At 40.6% G+C, this 15,591-nt stretch overlaps 1 protein-coding gene across 13 annotated transcripts in view; it reads right to left on the bottom strand.

Annotated features, from left to right (window-relative positions):
- The window catches only part of Stard9 (StAR related lipid transfer domain containing 9), a 170,109-nt gene that overhangs the window by 90,023 nt on the left and 64,495 nt on the right, over positions 1-15,591 (bottom strand). For 11 of the 13 annotated variants that reach the window (XR_015449741.1, XR_015449742.1, XM_087207348.1 and 8 more), the window contains 2 exons: positions 8,516-8,585; positions 6,585-6,657 (listed from right to left, as the gene is read on the bottom strand). Coding sequence is in view for 9 of the 13 variants with exons in the window: in XM_087207348.1 (XP_087063474.1) it covers positions 6,585-6,657; positions 8,516-8,585 (143 nt within the window). In the remaining 4 variants the exon portion in view is untranslated. The remainder of the gene's footprint in view (positions 1-6,584; positions 6,658-8,515; positions 8,586-15,591) is intronic. The other 2 variants (XM_087207352.1, XM_087207351.1) reach the window with 1 other exon arrangement.

The following is a 15,591-nucleotide window of genomic DNA, read 5'->3' on the forward strand; positions in this document are numbered from 1 at the left end:
CAGCTTCTCTCACACTTTTCACTTTTACTTTGCAAATAAACTTTGCTACTACTTTTTGCTCATTTCGTTCATTTCTTTGTTCAAGAGAAGAAGAACCTGGAATCCAATTCCACAAAGAGAGGCAACCAACCCAAAACTCAGTAACATTTGATTGGCAAGCCACTTGCAGAATGAGCTGCCAGGGGCAACCCACTTTCTCTCTTAGGCAGAAGCTATCTTTCTCTCAGAAGGAGCTACCTGGTGACAGTATAAATATACCATGATGATGCATTCACCTTTTGACAGACATTTGAATATTTGCAGTTTTGAGCAATTACAAATAAAGCTACTATAAATATTTGTAAACAAGTCTTTTTAAGGATATATTTCTTTTCTCTTGGGTAAATAATCTATGAGTGGAATGGCTGGATCACTTGGTTGGTGGATATTTAACATTTTTAAAAATTGTCTATACTCTCTTCTAAAGCCATACTACTTTGTATGGCCACCAGTAGTGTAGGATGAGAAGTCCAGCTCTTGTGCACACTTGCTAACATCTAATATAAATACTTTTACATTTTAGCTATTTTTTAAAAAAGTTTGAGACAGGGTCTCATCAAATCGCTCGGGCTGGCCTTGATTTTGTGATTGTCCTGTCTCGGTCTCCTAATGAGCTGGGATCACAGTTGTGCACCACCACTCTCGCCAGTTTTAGCCGAGTGGTGGGTAGTAGCAGCTCATTAGGTTTTAATTATCATTTCTCTAATGACAATGATGTTGTTTTCAAGCATTAAATTGCTTCCTGTGTATTTCCTTCAAAATTTCTGACACGTTTTGAGCTATGTTATTAGATACAACATAGTTGTGAGTTAGATAGTTCTTTATATATTCTGGACACTACTCCTTTTTTTTGACACAGGGTCTCACCATGTAGCTCAGGCTGGCCTTAAACTCAAGTCATCAATTGTCCTGCCTCAGTCTCCTGAGTGCTGGGATTACAGGCATGCACTACTACACCCAGCTCTTGGACACAATTCCTTATCAAATGATTGTTTTGCAATTAAATTCTCTATATGTGGCTTTTCTTTTTAGTCTCAACACTGTCTTTCAAACAACAAACAAACAAAAAAACAAAACACTGTGTTTCAAAGAGCAGAAGTTTTAAATTTTGGTGAATTCCAAATTTCAATTTGTTCTTTTGTGTTTTTAGAGCCATATATAAAAAATGTTTGGGACGAGGGATTTAGCTCAGTGGTGCTGCTGCCTTCCTCGCAGGTGCAAGGTCCTGAGTTCAATCCCTGGAACCAAAAAAAATGTTTGTCTAACTGAAGATGTTGCACCTATCTAGTGCAAGCTTAGAAGTCTGAGTTTATACCCTGAGTCTATAAACCAGTTTGAGCTGACTCTGGGATACAGGACAAAGCATGGTTCAAAGTTGTTGTTTGTTTTTTGTGGTTTTTTTCCCATACGGGTATACAATTGTTACACTATCATTTGTTAAAAAGATTATACTTTGTCCACTGAATGGCCTTTGCAATTCTGTTAAAATCAGTTACGGATCCAGGGATTGAGCTCAGTGGTTCCGCAGCCTGCAAGGTCCTGAGTTTGATACCCAGTACAAAAAAAAAAAATCAATTACCAAACTGGGCATGGTAGCACACACCTATAATCCCAGCACTCAGGAGCCTGAGGCAGGAGGATCACCACAAGTTCCAGGCCAGCCCAGGTTACATAATGAGTTCAGGGCCAGCCTGAACTACAAAGGGAGATCCTGCCTCAAAAAAAAAAAAAAAAAAAATCAGTTACCAGCTGGAGAATAAGATCACTCAAAAGGAGAAAGTTACTCCTGAGAGCCTCTGGAAGACTCACTCAACTGTAATCCCAGCATTTGGAAGGCCAAGGCACAAGGCCAGCCTGGGCTACACAGTGAGTTCAAGGCCAGCTTGAACTATTGGTATATAGTGAGACCCTGTCTCAAAAAACAAGCAAACAAACAACAACAACAAAACATAGCTACCTCTATGCATGTGGGTCTCTTTTAGACTCTTTAGTTCCACTGATCTGTTTTTGTTTTTTGAGACAGTCTTATTATGTAGTTGGTTGACCTCAAACTTGCAGTGATTCTCCTGCCTCAGCCTCTTGAATGCTGAGATTATAGGTATGTGCCACCATGTACACCCTTGTATTTCTATCTTTTATAATACCATACTACCTTGATTATTCCACCTTTATGCAATACAGTTTATTGTGGAGAATGTTCATGTACACTTAAAAGTAAAACGTATTCTACAAATGTTAAGTGAAGTCTTCTGTAAATGTCAGGTCATGCTAGCAGATGATGTTGTCTTTTTGTTTTTTGTTTTTTGGGTACCAGGATCGAACTCAGGACCTCGCACTTGCAAGGCAAGCAACAGCACTACTGAGCTACATCCCCGGCCCTGATGTTTACATTTTCTATTATCTTGTTAATTTTTGTCTGGCTGATCTATCAGTTACTGAAAGTGAAGACTTAGGGCCGGGGATGTAGCTCAGTGGTTCCGCCCCGACTCGCAGGCACAAGGACCTGAGTTCGATCCCCAGTACCCTCCCCCCGCCAAAAAACAGTGAAAGTGAAGATTTAAATCCCCAACTACCGTTGTTGAACTGTTTATTTCTCCTTTCAATTTTTGTCCATTTTCCCTTCATATACTTTGGAGTTCTGTTGTTGGGAGCACATACAGTTATGCTATCTTTTTTTTTTTTTTTTGTACCAGAGATCGAACTCAGGACCCTGTGCTTGTGAGGCAGGCGCTGGAACCACTGAGCTAAATCCCCAGCCCTGGTTGTGCTATCTTGATCTACTGCCACTTTATCATTATGAAATGTCCCTTTTAGCTCTAGTGTTTGTCTTATAACACTTTTAATCTGACATTGATACAGAACCCCAGCTCTCCTAGTTACTATTTACACTCCTTATCCTTTTCTATCTTTTAACTTCAACCTATCTTTGTCACTGAGTCTAAGGTGTGCCTTTGCCGCTGGCACGTAGCTAGCTGGATCTGACAACCTGAATCGTAATGTGTTCACACTTAATGTAACTTCAGATGTGTTCAGAATGACATCTGTTGTTTTTCTATTTGTATTCCACGTGTCTTCTGCCTTTCTCCTTGTTGTTACTGTTTCACTGCCCTCCCCATGTTAATAGTACAGCCATTCCTCCATATCCACAAAGGATTCGTTCCATGACCTCTGTGGATAACAAAATCCAAGGATGCTCAAGTATTTTCTATAATATGAAATGGCACAGTATTTGCACATAATCTTACACATATCCTCCCACATACTTTAAATTATTTCCCAATTATTATACTTAATATAATGTAAACATATAGCTACATAATTATTCAAGGGATATTGAAAATAAATTCTGTATATATTTAGTACAGATGCTACCATCACAGGCCTGATTACATGGTACATAATCTGTGGATATGGAGGGCCAACTGCACATTTAGGGTACCGTTTTAATTCCTGTTGACTTTTCTAATACCAGAGTGAATCAGGGGCCCCATACATGCTACACAAGCATTTTTTTTTTAAGACAGAGTCTCACTATGTAGTTCAGGCTGGCCTTGAACTTGCAGTGATTCTCTTGCCTCATCCTCCCAAATGCGGAGATTACAGGTGTGTGCCACCACACCTGGCCTACACAAACATTCTACCACTGAGCTACAACTTCACCCCTTTTTATTTTGATATAAAGTCTCACTGAGTTGACCAGGCTGGCCACAAACCTTTTGACAAAGGAGCCAAACACCTTCACTGGAAGAAAGATAGTCTCTTTTATAAACGGTACTGAAAAAATTGGCTTTCCACATGCCGAAGACTAAAACTAGACCCATATCTTTCACCACACACTAACCTAAAATCAAAATAGATCAAAGATCTAAGTATTAAAACAGAAACATTCTGCCTGCTGCGCAAGCACAAGGACCCAAGTTCATTCTCCAGTACAAAAAAATAAAAAACAGAAACCCTAAATGTGCTGCAAGATAGAGCAGGTGGAACTCTCAAAGACATTGGCGTAGGCAGCGCCGGGGATTTAGCTCAGCAGTTCTGCCGCCTGCTCGAAAGCGCAAGGACCCGAGTTCCATCCCCAGTACCAAGAAAAAAAAAAAAAGGTTAAGGACATTGGTGTAGGCAAAGATGTTAGGAACAAAACCCCAACTGCACAGGAACTATCACAAAGAATTAACTGGGTTCTCATCTTATTAAAAAGCTTTTGCACACCCAATGAAACCACCAACAGAGTGAAGAGATAATTCACAGTGTGGGGAGAAATTTTTGCCAGCTGTTCCTCAGAAAAAGGACTAATATCTAGAATATATAAAGAACTAAAAAAAAAAATCAGACCCCCCCACTCAAATTTAAAGACTCAATTCCAAAATGGGCGTGTGAAATGAACAGACACTTCTCAGATGAAAAAGTAAAAACAGCAAATAAATGTATGAAAAAATGTTCAACATCACTGGTCATTTGAGAGATGCAAATTAAAACAAGGCCGAGATTCCTTTTCACTCTGGTGAAAAAAATTTTCACCTGCTGTTCCTCAGACAAAGGTCTACTATCTCGAATCTACAAAGAACTTAAAAAGATCAGACCTCCCAAATTTAAAGACCCAATCCAAAAATGGGCGGCTGAAATGAACAGACATTTCTCAGACAAAGAAGCAGAAAGAGCAAATAAACATATGAAAAAATGTTCAACATCACTGGTCACTCGAGAGATGCAAATGAAAACAATGCTGAGATTCTACTTCACTCCAGAAAGAATGGCTGCTATCATGAAATCAACCAATAACAAATGCTGGCGGGGCTGTGGGGAAAGAGGAACCCTGCTCCACTGCTAGTGGGAGTGTAGACTGGTGCGAGCACTGTGGAAATCAGTATGGAGATACCTCAAAGAACTAGGACTGGAAGTCCCATTTGACCCTGCTATTCCACTGCTGGGGATCTTCCCCAAAGAATTCAAAGAATCATACCACAGCGATATATGTGTGCCCATGTTCATAGCAGCACAGTCTGTAATAGCTAAAACTTGGAAACAGCCCAAATGCCCATCAGCTGGAGACTGGATAAAGAAAATGTGGGTTTTTTATAAAATGGAATACTACTCAGCCATAAAAAATGAGAAATTAGAGATATTTATAGCTAAATGGATGCACATTGAGGTGATACTCCTAAGTGAAATAAATAGGACACACGTGTAAATACCAAATAGTTTCTCTGGTTTGAGAAACTGAAAGTATAAATAAGGACTAAAAGGTATAATAGATAATGTGAAATAAGAAGAAAAGGGGCAAAGGGCAGGGGAAGTAAGGGGGTAGAGGAAAGGAAAGTAGGTAATAGAATTAATATGAGAAATGAAAAAATGGAAACGAAGTCTTTGTAAATAAGGAGGGATGGGCGGGTTGAAGGGAGGGCAGGGGAAAGGGGAAAAATAAAAACCAAGACAGATTATGTAAAGGTGCAAATTTCCAATGATGAATATGGTGATACTGTATGCCTAAAATGTACCAATAAAATTAAATTTAAAAAAAAACTGGAGGTTCCATTCAACCCAGCTATTTCCCTTCTTGGTATCTTTCCAAAAGAATTAAGGGCATAATACACAGTGACATATTTGCATTCATGTTTATAGTGGCACTGTTTGTACTAGCTGAATCTTGGAAACAGCCCAAATGCCCACCAACCAACAAATTGATAAAGAACATGTGGTTTTTTTATACAATGGAGTACTCTGCTATAAAGAAGAATAAGCTTGAGACATTTCTTGCTAAATAGATGCACCTTTTGACTATATCTTTTTTTTGGTACCTGGGATCAAACTCAGGACTCTGCGCTTGTGAGGCAGGCACGGCGCCACTGAGCTAAATCCCCAGCCCAAGGCCATACTCCTAAGTCAAATAAATCAGACACACATGTTTAAATCCCACATTGTTTCTCTGGTGTGAGAAACCAAAAGTGGAAATAAGGACTAAAATGTACAATAGATATTGGGAAACGGGAAGAAAATGTTCAAATGGGACGGGGAACAAGGGAAGGGGGAGGGTGAAAGAAAAGAAGTGATGAGGAAAAAGAAAGAACAGAAGGAAAAGAGCTGGGCGTTTAGCTTAGTGGTTCCACCTGCCTGCCTGCCTCTCAAGTGCAAGGACCCGAGTTCGATCCCCTGGTAACAAAAAAAAAAAAGAAAGAAAGAATAGAAGGAAAAAATGGAAACAAAGCTTTTGTAAATAAGGAGGGGAAGAGGGGTTGAAGGGAGCGGGTGGAATGGGAACAAAAGAAGAATCAAGATATATCATGTACAGGTACAAATTCCCCATGATGAATGTTATCATTACGTATATCTAAAATGTACCAATAAAAGTTTTGCTTCAAAAAAATCCAAAACAGGGCCGGAGATTTAGCTCAGTGGTTTCGCCACCTGCTGCGCAAGCACAAGGACCCGAGTTTGATCCCCGGTACCAAAAAAAAAAAAAATCCAAAACAAACAAACCAAATAATAATAATAATAATGCACTCAAAAGGCAGAAGAAGAAGAAATCTCACCAAGCAGGAGTAACCAACCTGTGAGTAGTGGATAGTGAAGATGGCATGGGATCTGCTGCTGGCTTCATGAACATGGGTGGCTGCTGTAATTCTGTGTATAAAAGGGAAGACAGTTAGAACAAGGATTGTTTATGCACGGTAGACCCTGAAGGATCCATGGGGAATACGAGAAAGGTTAGTCCTGGAGGTCACAGATGAGAATTATAAAACATCACGTTAAGTCTGGTACAGTTAGGAAATGGTTCAAAGAGAGCAGCAGCACTTTACATGCTGAAAGCTGAGAAAAAACACGTTAGTTTCACACCAACTCACATTGAAACACTGTTTAAAAAGTGATAAAAGCTAACATCAGAGTGAAAAGGGGAATGCTATAGTGTTATCGACCTAGAACAATATCCCTGAGACAGACCATTTAAAGAAGACAACCAAAGGTAGAGAGCTTGTCAGAGAAGACTCCAAAACAGAGAAATGTTAAGTGATAGCCGTCCATGGTGGCGCATGCCTATGATCCCAGCATTGTGAAGGCTGATGGGGAGGATCACCACTAGTTTGAGGCCAGCCTCATCTACACAGTAGATTTGAACAAAAGCAAGAAAGGAAGGAAAGAAGGGAAGAAGGGAGGAAGGGAGGAAGGGAGGAAGGGAGGAAGGGAGGAAGGGAGGAAGGGAGGAAGGGAGGAAGGGAAGGGAGGAAGGAGGAAGGGAGGGAGGGAGGGAGGGAGGGAGGGAGGGAGGGAGGAAGGGAGGAAGGGAGGGAGGGAGGGAGGGAGGAGGGAGGGAGGAAGGGAGGAAGGGAGGAGGGAGGAGGGGAGGAAGGGAGGAAGGAAGGAAGGAAGGAAGGAAGGGAGAAAGTTGTAAAACAGAATACTGGAAAGGCTTTTGTTTTTTTGAGACAGGATCTTCTTACATAGTCCAGGCTGGCCCTGAACTCACCATGTAGCCCAGGCTGGCCTTGACTCCTCAGCCTCCAGAGTGCTAGGATTACAGGCATGTTCCATCACACCCAGCTCAGAAAGGCTTCTGAAGTGAGATTTCAAATTCTATCAATGTCATGTTTAAATCAGAAGGAAATCACAATCTCCCTTAGAAATCCACTCCAGGGCTCACTCTTAAACCTGGGAGCATTCCCTTTATCTAAATCTAAGTCAATCACACTTTAGTTTAAGACTATCTCAGACTATTTCATTGACTTCTGTTCTTGTGGGAGCTGGAAAATTGAAGAAAGGAGTCAAAATGTAGGGCCTGATCTCTTAATCCAAAGATAAAAGAGGAACGTAAGTCTGACGGTTAAGAACAGAGAGTTTAGGGCATCCTGAAGACCAGACACAAGCTCCTCCAGGACAGTTCCATGAAAGCCCAGGGGAATGTTAAATTTTAAAATTTCCCTTCATTTTCAGTTAAAATAAAGACCTTGTTATTAATAGTGTAAGCAGGAGACTAAATACTTTTTTGTCCTCTAGGAAATAAAAAGTTTCCCCTAGGCATTAATTAACAATCTGGGTGTTTCATAATAACTAAAAACATACAATGTTATCACAATTTTACAATAATTTTTAGAAAAGTCCACAGCACTTAGTTATTCATAGTGGATTCAAAACACTTTTGGGTTGGTCACCTTATAAGCATCCAAAAGCAGAAGAAAAATTATTTTCTGATATTCTGTATTCATCTTTATCAAACCCAAGGAGAGGATAATGTAGGCAAGAATCCATTCTTTGATCAAAGTAGCAAAAGCTGTGTGTTTTACAGCAGAGTATAGCGCCTCTCTGGACTTACTGCCTATTATAATTCTATCAAGAACAAAGCCCACTTTGTTTTAGTGAGAAGAGCACTGGCCCTCAGGGAGCACCCCTCAACCTGGGTTACTGCTGTTCTGAGGGCCTCTTGGCGACAGAACACAGGAAAGGAGAATAAGGCTGGAAGAACAATGGGAACAAACAAACCCATTACCTGTTTGCTATTCCCTCCTCCAAGAGTTGGATTACTTGCTTATAGCTGGTAACTACATGTTGAGATAGACCTATCAAGATTTGTGAGGGGGAGAAAAGAAATCAAATAAAAATTATGGTAAAGTTTAACCTTTTCCTTTAGGTTAGTTTTAACACTGATATCTCATACCATCTGATAAACAAGAATGAGGAAATGGCTAAATTCAGATAATAAATTAAATCAACAAATATTTACTGGAAACCTAATGTCAGGCACTGTGACAGGCTCTAGGAACACAGGTTCTGCTCTCACAGAGATTGTGTTCTGGAATTTGTGCTGACAATTCCTTGTACTTTTGATTATAGGCAATAAGAAATGTTTTCAGACATGAAAACATTGGCCCTCACTTGGCCGTTCCAAAATTCCTGAGATGATGGCAGGTACTATTCTGCCCACAAGGTGGCAGACTGAGTTTTCCACACAAAGTATACAGTATGCATGTGTCCATCCTCCCACAGTTCACATTCCAGGAAATTACACTATCTATATAAGACAGTACAGCCAGGTGCCACAGAAATAGAAGATAAAGTACAGACAGCAGAGTAAGGCTAAGGCCATGCTCCATGGGAAAAGAAGGGAGACTTGAACTGAGTCACTATAGAAGGGGTACACTTTAGACAAGTGAAGGGGAACCTAGGGGCATGGAAGGAAGTCTTTATGGTTGGTACCAACCAAGCCACAAAAGGCCTGTGCAGGCTTGGTGTGGTGGCACATGCCTGTGATCCCAGCACTTGGGAGGCTGAGGTAGGAGGATCGCCACAAGTTTGAGGCCAGCCTGGGATATATATTGACTTTAAAATCAGACTGAACTGTACAGCGAGACTATTTCAAAGGGGAAAAAAAGTCTCTGCAATTGTTCTAGAGAATCTCTGAACAGTGTTAGAGATTCAGAACAAAGTAACTCGATGGGCCTGCTGCTAAATACAATTACACTAAAAATGAACAAAGTAATCTGAACAGTGACTGGATTTTCTACAATTATGGAATTATTGTCATTACTTAGATGTGATAATTTGTGGTTATTTTTTTTCTTTTTATGGCCACATACTAAAATACTTATAGATAAATTTGTGTAACATCTGGAATTAGCTTCAAAACAATACAGGATGAGGAAGAATAAATGTGAACACAGATAAAGCAGGATCAACCAAGACTTGATGGTTACTGTGATAGGCACATGAAGATCATTATGCTAGTATGTCTAATTCTGCGTATGTTCAAAATTGTCCATAATAAAAGTTTTAAAATTCAAGTACAGAAACACTCTGCTTTTGGTAATAGCAAATTACATATACAGACCACTAAAGACAAATAGAAAAAGCTGTACAAAATATAGAACACATCTGCTTGAAGGCACAGAGGGAAAACTAGTCAAGTATTTCCACACCATACACTAGGGAAGGATGGAAATCCAGAGATAAGAGTTTGATATTCAATGCTCCATGTTATAATCTCTAGTGTGACCACCAAAATAATGAGATAATGTGAAAACAACAAGCTAACAGAGTAGAAACATGGAATAATTTTAAAATAATAAACCTGAAAGAGTAAAAAAATGTAACAAGATGGGCTGGGGGTTTAGCTCAGTGGTTTCACCACCTGCCTCGAAAGTGCAAGGTCCCGAGTTTGATCCCTGGTACTAAAAAAAAAAAAAAAAGCAACAAGATAAAGAGAAAACACAAAGTCATAGATTTAAACTCAAATAAAATTAGTAATTACATTAAACAGAAACAGAACACAGGCTCAAATTCAAAGACCAAAGCTGTGACATTTAAGAAAAGCAAAGGGCAAACTTTTTTTTTTTTAAGTTCTTTTTTGTTTTGGTTTGGTTTGGTTTGGTTTTGGGGGTTTTTTTGGTACTGGGAATCAAGCTCAGAACCTTGCGATTGCAAGGCAGGCGCAGTGCCACTGAGCTAAATCAAACGTTTTTGTAACATACAAATTCAAAACAAAGATACAGAAAGGTTGAAAGGTTTTTGGGGTTTTTTTTGAGACAGTGTCTCACTATGTAGTTCAGGCTGGCCTGGAACTATGTAGCCCAGGTGGCCTCAAACTCAAAGCAGTCTTCCTGCCTCTGCCTCCCGAGTACTGGGACAACAGGCCTGTGCCTCCATGCCCGGCCTCCAGAAAGGTTGAAAGTTTTTTTCAACGTGTAAAAATAGTGCCAGGCATGGGGCACATGCCTGTAATGTCGGCACTCGGGAGGCTGTGGAAGGAGGATCAGCCAGCCGGATCTACATAGTGAATTCCAGGCCAGCCTAAACTATATACTGAGACCCTGCCTCAAATAAATAAACAAACAAACAAACAAATAAATAAATAAAATAGAGATAAAAACATTAACCAAAACGAAGCTAAATTAATTATAATAAGGTCTGAGAGAGATTTTTTTTTTTGAGGCTAGGTCTCGCTACAGTTGGCTGTGTTATGATTATGTAGGAGCCTATTACTGTTTGCAGGAAAAACAACTTAAGGTAGTCAGGGAAACAGTATCAGGTCAGAAATTTACTCTCAAATGGTTCAGGAAAAGAGTTCTTTTTGCACTTGCAACTTTAAGTTTAATTTCTTTCTTTCTTTTTTTTCTGGTAAGGAGGATCGAAGTTGGGTCCTTGTGCTTGCGCAGCAGGCAGTGAAACCACTGAGCTAAATCCCCAGCTCTAATTTCTTTTTTTTTTTTTGGTACCAGGGATCGAACTCTGGTCCTTGAGCTTGCAAGGCAGGCAGCAGAACCACTGAGCTAAATCCCTGGCCCTAAGTTTAATTTCTTTCAAAATTAAAAAAATAAAAGCTCTTAGAAAACTAAAAACAAGAGTGGATGTTTTTATCCAGCTAAGGCAGTGCTAGTTGAAGCTGGTCCTCTAACTTCTAATCAAATTTTTTAACAGTAAAATCAATTTTAATAAAGTAATTTTATCTGTCAATCTAGTAAAGACAAATTTAGGCTTGAAATTAAGTTTTGTTTTTTTGTTTTCTTTTTTTAGTAACTCATAAAGTACTGGTATACACTGAGGACTGGAATTTAAAAAAAGAAAAAAGAAAAAGTCTGCTGTGGGCTGAGGTGGCTCAGTGGTACAGTGCTTGCCTAGCGTGCACAAGTCCATGGGTTTGATCTCCAATGCTGCTGCTGCTAACGACGATGACAACAGTAATGAAAGGGCACATCCTTCACTACAGTTTGAGAAGCATGTGACAGAGTATTCATGTAAAATGACTGCTATTTGCCTACCTAGCATGGACAAGATCCTAGGTTTAATCCCCAGCACTACAAAAACAAAAAACAAACAAATGAAAAAAATACTGCAACTTTTTTAAAGGTTAAAATAGGGTCTCACTATGTAGCCCAGGCTGGCCTCGAACTGGCAGTGAGTGATCCTCTTGCCTTACCCTCCTGGGTGCTGGGATTACAGGCATGCGCCACCACCCTCAGCTGCAAATTTCACACTTATGACAAAATGGTAAAGATTTCTCCTGGGTACAATACATTAAAGCTCTTGTAATTTTGTATTTCTCATGGTGCTCTGAATAGTTCAGGTATCAAGTAGGCAACTCAATAAACTCCTGAAGAACTGGTTTCAAACCAAAGCGACTTTCCAATTTGGAGTCACAGTCACAAAATCCATGAGTCTGAAAGACAGCTAGATATGAATATGAATATGAATATGAATAAAGAGAAAAAATACTTTAAAAAGTAAAAAGTTTGCTACCATGTCCCCAGAGGGCAGTAACAGGAATCACACTTCGGTGTGACTACTTAGGGACCTAGTTTCCAAGGCAGACTCTGTACCTTTGAACTCACGGCTAGTTCACTAAGAAATGTGCATCTGTATTTCCTGTGATGTGGTAAACTCCAGATTGCTCTTAAGAAATCTGTAACCCAAAGGACTCAAGACTTTTTGCTACTTGAGAACTTACTTCCTGCCCCACAGCCTCCCGCCAAGGGACTGTGGAGGTGTCAAAGAGCTTTGAGCTCCACACCGTAAGCCGTGAAGCTTTCACTGTCCTGAGCCCATCACTGATTTCAGGTATTTGACTCACCTTGTGCAGACATCTTCTGGGCTGCAGGTGCTATGCTGACTGAAGAACCTATATCCTAGGTTTCCAGCCAGATCCTAAACTTTTTTTTTTTAATTTTGATACCGGGGATCAAACTCAGGTCCTTCCGCTTTCGAGGCAGGCGCCGGAACCACTGAGCTAAATCCCCAGCCCCAAGTTCTCAATTTATATATCCCTACTTTCCAGTCCTGGGCAAGCTTCTCAGTGACAGTCCTGTTCCAACAGTGGTGTGACTTTGAGAATGCCCTTAACCTCCCCCAGATTTAACTTTGTCTTCTGTACAGTGAGGACATTTGGACTATGTCTGAGGTCTCTAAAATGAGAAGTTGAGCCAGGTATGGTGGCATGCACCTGTAATCCCAGCATTCTGTGAGGCTGAGGCAAAAGGATTATAAATTTGAGCCCAGCTAGGAAACTTAGGAACTCAGATCATCTAAAAATTTAATTAAAAGGGGCTGAGAGCTTGGCGTGGTGGCACACACCTGTAATTCCAGCACTGAGGAGGCCCAGGGAGAAGAACTGCCACAAGTCTGAGGTCAGCCCAGGCTACACAATGCATTCAAGGCCAGTTTGAACTACACAGTGAGACTGTGGAAAGAAAAGAGAAAAAAAGAAAAGAAAAGAAAAGAAAAGGGGCCGGGGATTTAGCTCAGTGGTTTCGTCGCCTGCTACGCAAGCGCAAGGACCCGAGTTTGATCCCCGATACCAAAAGAAAAAGAAAAGGGGAAAGAGAAAGAGAAAAGAAGGGAGGGAGGGAGGCAGGGAGGGACACAGTGAGAGAGAGAGACAGAGACAGAAGAAAGGAGGGAGGGAAGGAAGGAGGGAGGAGGGGCAGGTGGCTGGGACTGAAGCTCAGTGCAAAGCCCCTGGGTTCAATCCTCAATAATAAAAAAACATATATATATAAAGTTGTAGCTGGGTGGTCTGCCTTGAAAGTCTCACTTCACATGAAAGCACCATCTACAGTTTTACAAAGGAAATTCACATTGGCTCCTAGCAAAGAAAATTATATTTTTTGATGTTTCCCAGCTACCATTTTCCCCCCCAGTCCCAGAAATCAATCTCAGGACCTTGCACTTGACAGGCAGGCGCAGCACCACTGAGCTAAATCCCCAGCCCCCCAGCTACCATTTATGATAGAACACTTGGGAAAAGACGGAGAGAAAAATCAGTGATTGCAACCCCACTGGCTCATCTATTCAGCTATGCCTGATCAGAAGAGACCACCTCATGACCTTTCATGTCTCTCTCCTTGTCAGGATTTAAATTAGCATACTGCTGTGAGAACAAGAATATAACATTTATATGTTACTTCTTATAAATGGCATGAAAGGGTAAAAACTTCCTTCACAAAAGAACCAAACTGTTCCTACTTACTGTATTTCCCTGAAAATAAGACCTAACCAGAAAATAAACCCTAGCATGCCTGTGATGTAAGTCCTACCCCCTAAATAAGCCCCAGTTAAGATCATCAGCCAGAAATATTTAGTATGTCCATTGCAACATGACAGGCATAATGAATTATAAAATATTAATATAGTATATAAATAAATATAGAAATATTGACACTAATAATTAAAATAAATAATATTAAAGCATTATAATTATAATTAAAATAAATTATAATTAAGTATTTGTAAAGTCCCAAGGAGGCACCTTTAAACAAGAGGTAAATGCCTATGTAAACAGATGAACTGGAGACTTTTGTTTTGTTTTTTTGGTACCGGGGATCAAACTTGGGTCCTTGCACTTTCGAGGCAGGCGGTAGAACCACTGAGCTAAATCCCTGGCCCTTGAAATGGAGACTTATTGCCAAGTGACCAAGTGGAATACAGACACAACAAACAAACAACATGCACACTTGATAACAAATGGACATGGCTGTGTCCAATATGAATCTTCACAATTCAGTACGTCATGTATTGTAATGGATGTACATAGATGCACTCGTGTGAAATAAGCATTTTCAGAATTTTGGTGCCTGCAATTTTTCATCACTTTCGTGGGGACCATCATTCTTAATTGTCATCATTTTTGTTGTCACTCCTGTCTCATAACATTTAACACTTCAATTAACACTTGATTGCATGGAAACTCTGTGAAGCCCAGCCTGCAGGAAGTTGTGACTCGGATGCAGGTGTCATGGGATAAAATCACTGACAGCTGTGTTGTCACTGCACTAGGAGCAGGCTACATGGACAGGAAGTGCTCATTTACGGAGGGCTCTATTGCTGGACATGAGAGAGTGGGGCCAATGGGTCTACAGGAAATAGAATCACAAGAAATTCAGGCTGGAATTCAGGTTTGGGGAGTTACAACGATGTTCCAGAAGAAGATGCTATGCCTATATTTGAATAAACATATTTTTGTACATGCATAAATGTATAAATGTAGGTTGTTATATACATGAAAAATAAGGCATCCCCTGAAAATAAGCCCTACTGCATCTTTTGGAGGGAAAATTAATATAAGACCCAATTTTATTTTCAGGGAAATATAATAATAGCAGGACCTAACTTAATAAAGTAAGACAGATGGAACCAAACATCACCACTTGCTGAAGAAGCACACCGAGCCTGCCCACAGCCCCATTTCCCCATCTCTCCCACCCTCCTGACCATGGCCACATGTGGAAGAGAAACTACTCCAGAAAGGAGACTGGTTGGCCTGGGAACCAGGCCAGGCCTGCCAGACGTGGCACCTGTAGACCCAACCTGCCCCAGGACACCTTGCCACACTCCCCACACTTGGGCCACATTGGCCTCCCTGTCCCCCCACTGCACTGCTCTGCACAGGACTGGTTCCCTCATGGACATTGGCTCTCAACACCACCTCCTCAGAGAAGCTTTCCTTACCACCATGCAGGCAGAGTGCCTATACTTTCCAAGGTTCCTTTCCATCACTCTATCTACTTATATTTTTATTAAGTTTCATCGCAACTTCCAATTAAGAACCTGTCTTCTGAGTTGAACTTTGCCTGTGAG

Source organism: Heterocephalus glaber, unplaced genomic scaffold (genome assembly GCF_053883595.1).
Source record: "Heterocephalus glaber isolate CG9 unplaced genomic scaffold, H.glaber_assembly_v1.0 deba00000809, whole genome shotgun sequence".
In the NCBI taxonomy this organism is placed as follows: domain Eukaryota; kingdom Metazoa; phylum Chordata; class Mammalia; order Rodentia; family Bathyergidae; genus Heterocephalus; species Heterocephalus glaber.